General features: G+C 40.5%; 1 protein-coding gene across 2 annotated transcripts; it reads left to right on the plus strand.

The window, feature by feature from the left end:
- Positions 1–1,207: 1,207 nt before the first annotated feature.
- dclre1b (DNA cross-link repair 1B) lies at positions 1,208–5,745 on the plus strand. 2 transcript variants are annotated; one of them, XM_026155158.2, is made up of 5 exons: positions 1,208–1,393; positions 1,580–1,863; positions 2,584–2,749; positions 2,873–3,055; positions 3,793–5,745. In XM_026155158.2, the coding sequence occupies exons 2-5, from the start codon at positions 1,666–1,668 to the stop codon at positions 5,004–5,006; spliced, it is 1,761 nt and encodes a 586-aa protein (XP_026010943.1). In that variant the 5' UTR covers positions 1,208–1,393; positions 1,580–1,665; the 3' UTR covers positions 5,007–5,745. The 2 variants fall into 2 exon arrangements, with proteins under 2 accessions (XP_026010943.1, XP_080151038.1); XM_080294912.1 differs by having other exon boundaries at positions 1,208–1,863.
- Positions 5,746–12,574: the final 6,829 nt, after the last annotated feature.

A 12,574-nucleotide genomic window follows, 5' to 3' on the forward strand; every position in this document is an offset into this window, starting at 1 on the left:
ACTGTTTATTTATGCACAGTTGCATAATTATACTTAGAATATCTATGAGAAATATTTGTCCTGTTATCAATATTTTACTTGTCTCTAGACACTGTTTTAACACTGCAGCTGGAGGTGTGAACGTAGAGCAGCATTACCCCCAAAATAAACACATCTATTGCACATCAGGGACAAAATCTTTATTAGTTACAGTTTCCCGCTGTGGAACCATCACAAAGATGTGAAGTGAATAGTAACAGGGGTTCCACCGAATCCTTGCAGAGTGGGCGCATGCGTGCATTTGGGGGTGATATAATTAACTGTAAAGCAGCGTGTGATTAATGCGCTCCTGTATGGAAAGAGAACTCATGCCGCGTGATAAGAGAGGAATGCGCAGCAGTCCCAGGTATTATCCTGAAAAGTGAACAGCGTGCAAAGGAAAAGGGTGGAGAGGTGCGGGGGGTGGGGCGCTACAGTGAATTCCTATCATCACCATAGCAATGACCCCATTTAGCAGTACCCCCTTCTCAATGTATATAACAAATAATGCATATTGGGATGATGATTTTTATGAGTGTTACATATATATAGTCATATATTAGATACAGTAAGTAAGTCTCGAAGGTTTCAGAGGGGAATCAATCCATCATCCAAACACCAAAGTCTTCAGTATATCTCTCTCTTTTTTTTAGAATTGTTTAAAGCTTTAATATATTTCGGAAATAATCAAGCGCTCTTCTCTATCAATTTATAATCTCGTAAAATATGAGAAACACAATAAATGCCCTGCAAAGTTGCCATGAAGCGACTGTTTCCGCTCTATTGGCGCCATCTTGTGGATACTACAACAGTTTACTTACGTTGTGTATGTCTGGTAGCCTCCTGTATTGAATATATATTTTTAGAGATTTACAAATACAGTTTTAAAAATGGATATTGTTGAAATTGATTTGCTACATCCTTGGTTTCTTCCTATAAAAAGAAATTTCATTATTTTTCCTTTCCACTGTCGCCAAGTGCTGCTCCGAGGGGACCATTCGATGAGGTTTTCTCTTTAACATTGTAAGTTTTTAGTGTTTGCCTTACATCATAAAGCATATTGAGGTGACTGCTATTGCTGGGGGGGGGGGGGGGGGGGGGTGTTTCTAGTTTTTTTTATATGGATCCAGCCGAGTGCCGCCTTTTGGTGGCAGTATTGTAGATAAGCAGCATGACCGCTACAATAAAGAAAACAAAGAAGAAGAAGGAAAAGGAGGCGTTGAGCGTTAAATTGAAAACAGAAATGGCGGGGCTTAACAGCTGCTGTTAGCACCGCAACTGTGAAAATGTAACGACCGGCCAGCTGTTTAAGGTGCTCAAGGTTGGGCTGAAGATTTTCTGAACCTAAATCAGAGGTCAATACGAGAAAAAAAAAGTATGTAGCCTTTAGTAACGAGTGTTAAATTTGTATTTAGCGATTCCGTTAGCCAGAAGCCAGTGAAGGGTTTTGTTTTTTTGTTTATGTCAACACGCTGTTGTGTTTCTGCTGACATTTTAATACGCAGTTTGCTCTGTGACAACCTTAACTGCCCGTCAAACTCCCAACTATTACTTTAATTAGTCTCTAACAGCTGGCCACAGGCGAAAAACCCGTGACATCTATCGACTGACCACACAGCTGGATGACCTCAAGCGGTGGCAATAACAATGCCCGCAAACGGGAAAGTCATTCCCCACACGCCGCTGGCCGTGGACTTCTGGCATGTGCGGAAGTGTCCGGGTACCCGGCTGTTTTTCCTGTCCCACATGCACAGCGACCACACGACAGGTTTGACGTCCACGTGGAGCAATCGCCCCATCTACTGCTCACCTACAACCGCCACTTTGTTGAAACTCAAGCTGCAGGTAAGGGAGGGTGTAGTCATTAAAAATAAAGAAACAAATGCATGTTTGAGTGTAGAAGCAGTGCTGCACGGGATCTAAAACCTTTAATTATTGAATTAGAGCTCATTAGAGCTATTGGCTACACCTGGGCTCGCACAGCACAGGTATAATTAATGATTATCCAGCTACATGATTTTCTATAGCCAAGAAGCTGGAGTTTTGGAACAGAAAGAACAGTAACAAATGTGTTTGGCTACTGTAGAGCCCGACACAGAAGCAGCAGGTAAAATGGCAGATGTTCTGTACCAAGGACACTTTGACAGATGAAGTGTCAAACCCTCAACCCTGCAGTGGACAGCTATAGTATGCACACTTATAGAAAACATTAAGTGAGCGGCAGTTCTCTGGGCAAAAATGTCTTGCTGATGTCAGAAGAGACTGGCCAAGCTGTTTCACACTCATAGGAGGCAACAGTAACTCACATAAACATTCAATACTGCCAGGTTATAAACACAAGCATCTCTGATCTGAGTGCACAACATGTCAACCCTATACAAAATATACAATAACAGTGGTGTGTTATTTCTATAGTTTCCAAACTTTGATCTTTTATCAACCTTAAACGTGTTTCAGACTAAACCTGACCGTGATCTGGAGTAGTAGATATTCTGTTGCACCAAAGTCTTTTATAAGGTTTTGATGTTTTTTGGTTTTCCTCTGAATGTTTCCATGTCTGCTTAGGTGAAAGAACAGTGGATCCATCCTTTAGAAGTGGGTGAGCCATACCTACTCCCACTGGATGATATTGGCAAGGAGAGGCTCACGGTCACACTGATAGATGCCAACCACTGTCCAGGGGCTGTCATGTTTCTATTCGAAGGCTACTTTGGCTCCATTCTATACACTGGTCTGTTTCTCTGAAGCTTCTCAGACATTGAAAAATGCAATTTCTCAAGTTGTGTCCTGTTGGATTTAATTTCTCAAGTTTTTGGTATCACGTAAATTAACATTCCGCGCCGATTTATTTCAGGCGACTTTAGATACACTCCTTCAATGCTGCGTGAGCCATGCTTACGGACCTACGCCACTATAGATGTGCTGTACCTGGACAACACTAACTGTGACCCTAACCGTACCCTGCCATCAAGACAGCGAGCCACTCAACAGATTAAGGAGATTATTCGCAGCCACCCCAGCCACAATGTTATCATAGGTCAGTTTAAACAGCTTGCTGCAGCCCTGTCAGTTACTGTATTGTGACTGTGCATAAATGGCTTTTTTTGTATTTTTTTTATTGGGTGTATATGCTGCCAAAGATTAATAGGAGTTAGTGCTGTCAGCGTTAATCTTGTTAATACAACGTTAACACCACAACCGCATTAACGCGGCAAATCCCCGTTAGAGAGTTAACATGGATCGGCCCTGGCGAGGGCTGCACGTGTGTTGATGCCGTGCAGCCCTCGCCAGGGCCGATCCATGTTAACTCTCTAACGGGGATTTGCCGCGTTAATGCGGTTGTGGTGTTAACGTCGTATTAACGCTGACAGCACTAATAGGAACCTTAGCCTCACCACCACCATTAGGGGACAAAAGCTAATGTTACATACACAGGAGTCGCATTGCACTCTTTGCCAAAGGGTGTGTCTGACAACAGTACATGTAAAATTAACAAAAACAGCAATATCAGTATCAATGTTGGGATTGAAAAGAAGGATTTTTTAAAATTTGTTTTTTTTGTAGCTGTGCGATATTTTGAACACAAAGCTCTTCCTCAGATTTCTGATAAACACATTGTCTCACTTTCAAAGCTATTAATTCACATCCTCAGCTTAGAAGGTGATGATTTGTCATTCTTGTGTTCACAACTTGTTCCTGCTGATTCTCAGTAGCTAAAAAAAGGTCAGTTATTGCAGGTCTAAAGTTTTCTTGTTGCTTTATTCCGTCTTGCAGGCCTTTATTCCTTAGGTAAAGAGTCCCTGCTATTGGAGCTGGCGATGGAATTTAAAACCTGGATTGAGGTGAGCTTTGAGAGAATGGAGACCCTTAAAGCTCTGGAGCTGCCTGATGTCTTCACTACTGAGCCAGGGGCCGGCCGTATCAGAGCTGTGGACCAGTCAGAGATTTGTGCCTCTGCTTTGCACCAGTGGAACAAAGAACAACCAACTTTGGCCATCTTGCCCACCAGCAGGCCGCTGATCTCTTTCCACCCTTATGTCCATGTAGTACCCTATTCAGATCACTCCTCCTACCAAGAGCTGGAGGATTTTGTCTCAGCACTTAAACCTACCTGCCTTATACCCATTGTAGGAAAATGTGTACCTGGAAGTCTTTCTGCCTTACTCCCGCACAAAAAACGCCATGAAATCCTGGTACCAGAGTCAGTCCGACACTACATGTCGAGAGAGCCAGAGAGGCAACTCTGCTCATCAGCATACACTAGCCTTCGCCGCAAACACTTCCATCCTCTTGTTCCTAAAGGAGTGGTATTTGAGTCTCCTGTAAGGGGATCTGGGAAGTCATGTGAAGAAGCCTGGGAGGCAGAGTGTGTGGAGCAGGATGGATCTGGGGAAGAGACAGAAACAGAAAGTAGTGAAAAGGACTCTGACTGTATTCTCCTGGACCTGAGCAAAGAGCTCACCCCCAGCAGAAATGGAAGAGGGGCTGGAGATGTGTGGAACCTCAACATCGTCCAGACAGTCACAGAAGAAAGAGCGAGGGAAGGGTCAACGCCACTGAGCGAAATCGCACCGAGCCGCTTTTCTCCAGTGGAGATTCTGGCAAACACCAATGCCTGCTTGAAGCCCAGTGTGACCACAACGTTGTCTTTAGAAACAAGTGCCAAAATAATCAATAACCAGCACAGTGAGTGTGAGAACAACCACACATTGCCAATTGAGAATACCATGAGTCAGCACTGCGGGATTGATCAGAACGACAGCGTGACATTATTTCAGAACAGCCCTGATAATGATTCCTGTGCTTCATCCAGCCCACTGGCTTTGCTGAACTATGCATATATAGAGGAGCTTGAAAACAGACTTTTAAAGAACCTCCCCTTCTCAGAGGAGGACTTTAAGAGCTGCGGCCTCCTGCAGAAAGGTTTTGTGCAGCAGTTTACCCCTTCACCTTTACAGTATTCAAAAGACAATGACCTCTCAGACTGATTTTTGTTTGTGGTGATTTTGAGGTTGAAGTTTTTGCCTTCTTTTAGAGGCCTTTTTGTGTTTTTGTGTCGTCATAAGCACTTTAAAGCAGTTATCCTACTTGTTCCTGCGCTTTAATTCCTTGTGCTATTTCTATTTTCTATTTTTTTGTTGTTGGTGTGGCCTGGACGTTATTGGTTATTGAGCAGGAACAGTTAAGTGATGGTTTTTGTTTTTTGTTTCTTTAAGCTTTTCCCTCACGTTTGCATTTTTCTGTGTAAGATCGACAGAAAATAATTATTTCTCATTTGGAAGACGTTTTATCCGTTTGTTGGTCGGGATATGTTGGTCGGGGAAAACTAATCAGTGACTTTTTGTATGGACAAAGCTGAGGCACATTCTCAGTATTATGTGTTGGTCGTTTTCACACTTTAGGTGTACATGCTTCAGCTATACCAAACTATGGGGATACGTGTTAAGAAACCGCACTGCACCATGGGCCATTTTTGAGAATAGTGATGATTCTCAGTTTCTCTGTAAACACCACTGTTTATAGTTTAGTTTCACTCCTGTGTCCTTGTTTGTATATTAAGATATCAGCCACATGTTATTGCTTACTGAGCACTTTTTGTTCCTTTTTAGTTTAAACAATAATTAAACTAAACAATTTAGTTTACCGTAATTATTGCTCGTGGATACCACTGATGCTGCGTGATGCAACTTAACATCCATGTGAATAAACATTTTTTCTAAATGTGAACATGTGTTAGTTACTGTTTTGTATTTTTTAATGTTTTTGGTAGCACAACCAAATCTTTATTCAATCTGTACAGTTTGTGGATTTTGCTGGGAAAATTAGTTTTAAGTCTCAGGATTAGAATTACATGTGAGAGAATTTGGTACCAGATTCGTTTTTTTATTTAAGCTTCTGTTTTATGTTTAATTTAATGTCCTATCAGGTGACATAAGGAGTCCATTTTCACCCCAACACTTTAGAAAATGATCAACTCAATTAACAAAGCAAGTTAGCAGCGCTATTTGCAACAATAAACAAGCTGTGTACGTTACAGTCACCTCCTGTGACCGTTTAACAGCCCACTCTGACAGTGAAGCAACCTTTAAGAGAACAGAAATGATGAATCTCTTGAGCTTAAATAGTAAATATAATGTGGTTTGTGTTTTAGGCAGAAACTTTGAACCATAAAGGCTTAAAAGGCTTTCTCTGGTTCAGAATTTGGCTGTACCGTGCACCATGTGTTTTCTGAACATAAGTTGCAATGTTAAAGGTCAAATCTGATTCTGATCAATCAGCCTGCCTGAGTGATAAGCGAACAGTAACATTTTAGCAATACAAAAGCTGTGAAAAAGCAACACAAGGTTCAGTAAAATGTCATCTTTGTGGACCAAAATGTCCTGCCAGAATAATGAGTTTAATAAATTCCAAATCCCTGGATCTCTCCAGCTGATCCAGGAGAGGACAACCGCTGCCTAAGCAAAAACCCTTAGTGATCCCTCATGTGACAGGAGTATCGGGACAGATGAGGTGCATTTTTTCTAAACACAGCGTCTCCATAGTTTTTAAACCCTAAAACACTCTGCGCCAAAAGCTGGTCCACCCCAAAGATCGGGTCCCCTGACGCAAACGAAGCAATGTAGCGTACGCTGTTAAGTGCCAGGAGGATTTCCATTTCCTCTGGCGAAGCGGATGGCACAACACAGAAGAGCTAACTTGTCAGTGATTGTTTGATCAGTGGTCATGGCGATTTGCATACTAATGATGGAAGAACTGACCTCACAGCTCACTGTTCATTCAGTGGGCTAGTTTGTCATTATGCAATGAACAGTTTATACGGCACCTGCAGTGCGCTGAGACTGAAGAAGTCACTTGCATGGGTGACGAAACATTTCTCCCACTGAAAACACTACATCCACATGAACAGAATCAACCTTTGGGGCTCATGCAAAAAAAAAAAAAACATGTATTAAAACCACATGTTTGATAAAGGAAAGCATTTATCTTTAGAGAGATTGTTTTCTTGTGAAATAAAGTCAAAGGAACTCCAGTTATGGATGTAATTACATCGGAAGAAAAATGAATTTATTTGATTTTTTTGTGAATGTCATAATTTCCTCCTCACTTAATTTTTGCTAATAAAGCCACAAAATAATACTAATAAAATATTTACACAAGATGTATTTCTGTTGATTCAACATCATTTTTGTCATCTGTTGTCATACAGATCTGTTTTCTAACATAAATCTATTTGTTAATATCAAAATATTTAAAGTTGTTATTCACTGAGCACATGTTAATTTGCACTTTTTAAGATAACTCACTACTAGGGATGGGTATCGAAAACCGGTTCTTGTTGAGAACCGGTTCCCACTGTTTCAATTCCTTGGAATCGTTTGCCATTTTTGCAAACGATTCCCTTATCGATTCCAGTCGCCCCGAATGACGTCACCACGTTGCGGAGCGTCATTTACCTGGCAGGAAACATGGCGCCTAAGCGGCTCAAACGCTCAAAAGTTTGATTATACTTTATGAGAACCGATGACAACAGGGCAACTTGCAAAGTAGATATTTCATTTAAGGGAGGAAACACTACGAATATGCAAAAGCATTTGCTCACAAAACACGCGATGACACGCGTTTTTAATTCCGCTCCGGACTCGTGACTCTCAACCCAGCAGCAGCGCTAACGTTTGCACGTCCTCTCCCGTTAATGCGGCAGGTAAATAATCAACTAACAGTGCATATTATGTTAGCGCAATCTGCCTTATTACAAGACCTGCCATTACTGTACATGTAGGTGACCATGATGAGAGAGACAGACAGAGTCTGGCTGGCGCTCGCTGGCAGTTCTCGCTGCAGTCTACCGGTAGCGTCTCCTTTCAGGCCAGGATAGACTAATGTCACCGAGCAGTGTCTAAGTTTGTGGTCAAAGGCTTGCACCCATTTGCCACAGCAGATGCCCCCGATTTTTGGTAAGTGAATGTGTTTAATTGTAGGCAGGGACATTACTGGATATTCTTGTGTAATTGCCACAGAACAATTTATGTTATACTTTGTTATTGCTACAGAAGAATGTTGCAGCTTTAAGGCAGGGATGACTCCTGGAGTTGCTTTCTCACTGCATATGCTTTATTTCACAATCAGATCGATTCGATAACAAAAACATACAGCAGCTCCTCTCCTACTCCTAGCCCTTCGCTGCGGTGGAAAAAAGAACGACTTCAATCCCCTTCAAGGAACATACGTACAAAATAGTTTTCCTGATACACCAATGGGGCGTTCAATGCCATCTTGTAAATATGAGTACTCTGGCAGAGTAACAGTTCAAATGAAAAATACACCAGAACAAACAAGCAAACAAAAAAAGAAGTGTGGGGTACCTTTGAACCAATGAACAAAGTATAACAATTTATACTTTTTAACATAACCCGACCCCGTCAATATGTGATATGTCTCACAAGAATATTTATTTTATTATTTTACATTTACAATTTTTTTTTCCTGGGGACCCTGTGACACCCCATTGAAGAGCCGTAGGCTGGATCTCTCAAGATCTCACTGTTGGGTTTGTAAGGCCATGTTACTCCTAAATTTCTATCTTGTTCAAAGAGAAGATATAAAACAAAGCTCTGAGCTAATCGACCTTAGTGTTCTCCTTTTTTAAAAAAAAAAAAAGAATCGATAAGAGAATCGATAAAGAATCGAATCGTTAAACAGAATCGAAAATGGAATCGGAATCGTTAAAATCTTATCAATACCCATCCCTACTCACTACACAAACTGTAGCACAAAGATTTTCAGCATTATGTGTAAATGTAGGCTAAATATTCCCCAGCTGTTTCTTGCTGCAGTGCTCTTATTCTTCCCTAAGATGGCAGTAGTTTGTTAAAAAAAAAAAAACAGCTGTTTTTACTTTATGTCTTGCCTGTCATTTAAATGTGGTATGAAGGTTTTTTTAATTTATATATTAAAATGAATAGAATTGTGTTTTTGAACAAAATCCCAATTTTCACTCTCTGTTTTATATTAATGAGCATTAAGTTTGATAGTCACAAAAAATATTTGACTGCAGTTGGCATTCAGACCATTTCTCTAAAAAATACCAGATTCCTGCAGCGCTCTTATTGTGAAAGCCAAATCTTGACTAGTTTCAGTCCTTTCCATGTTCATACATAAAAGCTTGCACACTGCACTGACTGCAGAGAAGGACTAGATGTCCTTCCTTTTAAGTACCAAACACAATGGTGTCTTGGAGGCCTATCTGTTTTTTTGTTGTTGTTGTTTTTTTTTCTCTATAACACAGGGAGGGCATCGACTAAAGAAACTTCAGCTGAACCAAAATCCACTCTCCAAGAGGCTGGTTTGTGTTAAACTGAAACCACAGTAATATTTACATGACTGCATATAAAACTGCCAAAGAACACAGAAAAGGAGCAAAAACTCAAAATAAAAAGTGTGATGCAGTGTTCTTGAAACTCTGCAGCACAGCACAATGAGCAGTCCAATAGCTAAAAAAAAAAGTGCATCCTATCCAGCTATATCAACATTTCTTTTTTCTTGTTGTTGTTGGCTGTGACACTAACACGTCCCATTAGGCTGGACTTTGAAAAAAAAGTGCCTTGTGAAATGTTGTCTCTGTGTGAAGTTCAGAAATCTCTGAGGTGTCACACTGCGACATCGTAAAGTCACCATCAGCGGGTTGTCAGGCTGACATGAGCAGCCAACAGGAGTCTCCTCATGTGCTCAAAAAGGATGAATGACCAGCTCCTGCATGGTGTTTAGCAGCATGTGTGGAGGAGGGAGGGCCGCTCGGGCCTTACTGTGTGCAGATAGATGTTTATTACGACCACTAGCTGATTGTGCACATCCTTTATTTAAGTAAAAGTATTAATATAGCAGTATAAAAATTCTCTCCACTTGGATTACTATCATATTTAAAGGTCCTGTACTCCCCAAAAAGCTAAATTTGCATGTCTTTCCTCTAAATGTTTACATTGTTTTGCAGTACGTTTCCCTGTTTTGGTGACATCATCTGCAGAAATGTTTGTAACCTAGTGACAAGGGGTCACAAAACAGTGCCCTCTCTTCAATGCAATGAACTAGATGCCATTTGCTCAAAGAACCAAAAAGTTACAATTTTTAACAATAATTTAAAAGAAAAAAAAGTCATCTTGTGAATCTTTTCAGGTATGAAAATGCATCACATGCAGTTAACTAACATTACAGCTCAGCCAAGTGGGATGCCATTGACGTTTGCCTCCTGTCAATCTGTCAAAGTTTTGTTTCCTCCTAAAGTGATATGGGCGGACAGCGTACTTTCCTGCATGAAGCTGCTCACAACCATGTTGGTGGATGTATTTGTTTTAATAACCAAATGGATTTTTGGAAACTCACATCAAAATAATCTAGATGGGAAAACAGCACTGCGGGGCAGGGGAAAACATATAAATTTAACTTGGTGTTGCGCTGCCAATTTAATACTATTTTTTAAAGCCCAGACTCTACATATTTCCCACAGAATTTTGCATTTAATCATTTTCTTTGACAAAAAATATTTCTCCAGTTACTACCGCACCTCTAACCAGTGGCTTGCTGTGTTAAAAGGCACTGTGTGTTCCTCCTATACTGGTGTAAAATCTGTTTATGTAAAACCTGACATTTTTCACTTTAGTGTAGTATCTTTTGTTTGGTTTCAAATTCAGTGTGGCAACGTGTTAAGAAAGAAGAACAAAGATTGCAGCTATTCAAATGCTAACACTCTGGGCTGTTCTGCATCATTGGGTTATCATAATTGTTTTCAACACGGCAACTAATCTGGTTATTTTTTTTACATACGATAATCTCCTGGTTGATTTCAAAATAAACTGATTTGTTAGTTTAAAAAATCAGAATTATATGTCAAAATCAAAATAATCATTTAAATTTTTAATGTCTTCATGTCACAGTACTCACATCAGTTTAATTTAATAAAGAGGTATAATAATTATTTTCTGTCGAGGTATATGATCAACCTTAAATTCATAGTGTGGGACAGCAGTTAAGTAAATGTACACAGAGCTCACCATCAGTGCTGGCTACACCGCTGACAGAGGAGGAACACAGCACCAGTGAATGAGTTGCTCCATTTTCTGTGGATAACCAGGATGCAACCTGCCCCGTGGGGACTCCCAGAAATTCAGAGAGAAACACATTGTTTTGTTGAGCTCTTATAGTGCCTTGGCTTGTAGCCATTTGCAGTCTTTCATGGCAGTAAGGGGGGCAGAGTTGTGTCCTCCTAAGATTGGTTGAAATGCAATCAGGACAAGACAACACAAGATGCTCAATTTGCATTAAGATTTCTGCATATTTAACGTGAACCTGTTTTTCTCTCACTTGCAGCACCAATGCTATTTTAAGACTGTGCACTGGTATCATCAAAATAGAAAAAAACATGTTCGTGACTAAAATCCTGACAATAATTTGGGCCAGGGAGAAGAAGGGAGCAGGGTTTTTTGTCTTTATTTTTAACTTTTTTTTACACTGTGAATCTGAACCTCTGGCAGTGAGGCCAGGAAATGAAAGGAAATGGAGTGTCACGTACCCCCACAAACATCGCAGCAGGGCATTAGAGCTAAAGTAATGGATTCCTCACACACACCATTACTTCAAAGTGGAAAGCATGAAGACACTGCCACCTGCAAGGCCAAGCTCTCTTACCACAAGTAAAATAGAATGACATGGCCTCTACAATTCACTCAGCCCCACCTTCAAATCAATGATTTTACTAAGAGTAATAATCTGATTAGCACCGTCTCTGGTTAGTTCATAGTCTCTATAGTCTCTTTTACATACAGAAATAATTGCTGATCCAGGTCATTCACCCAGAATCACAATGTGGCTTTGAGTATTTAACATTTCTCCGTGTGCTGAAAAGAAGAATGATCCAGCTGTGTAATTTATAGCTCAGCTCAAGCAAGCGCTCTTTGTACATTCTTCAACTCTTACTAGGCACTAAAATCCACTTACCCTCAGGACCCACAAATAAAAAAAAGTTAATGTACATGACGGCTAGTACACCCAACTTTGGTTTTTAAGTATCAAAGCACTAAATCTCAGGAATCACAGACTGTTGCCTGCAGACTCTCTGCTGCAGTTGTAGAGGGAAATCTTTGAACAAGACAGGAGTGTTAACATTGTTTTGTTGTGTGTGTGTGTGGGGGGGGGGCTTCCAGGTTCACCAAAGCTTCTGAGCTTTACTGGGATCTTTGCCAACAGGTAATCCAGCTGTTTTTAATGCTTCTGAAGTGGTGCAGGAGAGATCCAGTTTTGACTGCCAGCCCTAGATTGCAGCTGTCGTTTCAAAGATTTGCCTGATGTTCTCCTTTAGACCTCTCAGTTGACATCTAGCACCTCTTCTTCCACCTGTTGTGGATCTTATTTATTGCTTGTTATTAAATATGCGTGGATCTTGTGAAATTTTCCATTTAGCCTAACTAGCTGAACTGCATATTCAATCATTTCTCAATTTTAGGCAGGTTATTCATTACTTTCAGCTGATTTTTGTTGTTGTTTTGTTTTTTATGTCTGCTCACTA

Source organism: Astatotilapia calliptera, chromosome 20 (assembly GCF_964374335.1).
Source record: "Astatotilapia calliptera chromosome 20, fAstCal68.1, whole genome shotgun sequence".
In the NCBI taxonomy this organism is placed as follows: Eukaryota; Metazoa; Chordata; class Actinopteri; order Cichliformes; family Cichlidae; genus Astatotilapia; species Astatotilapia calliptera.

Excerpts from the sequence above, each read along its gene's own strand:
- dclre1b (XM_080294912.1), top strand. The coding sequence starts at position 1,666 with ATGCCCGCAAACGGGAAAGTCATTCCCCACACGCCGCTGGCCGTGGAC. Across the intron at positions 2,750-2,872 it reads TGGCTCCATTCTATACACTG|GCGACTTTAGATACACTCCT; the intron begins GTCTGTTTCTCT and ends GATTTATTTCAG. Across the intron at positions 3,056-3,792 it reads CAGCCACAATGTTATCATAG|GCCTTTATTCCTTAGGTAAA; the intron begins GTCAGTTTAAAC and ends TCCGTCTTGCAG.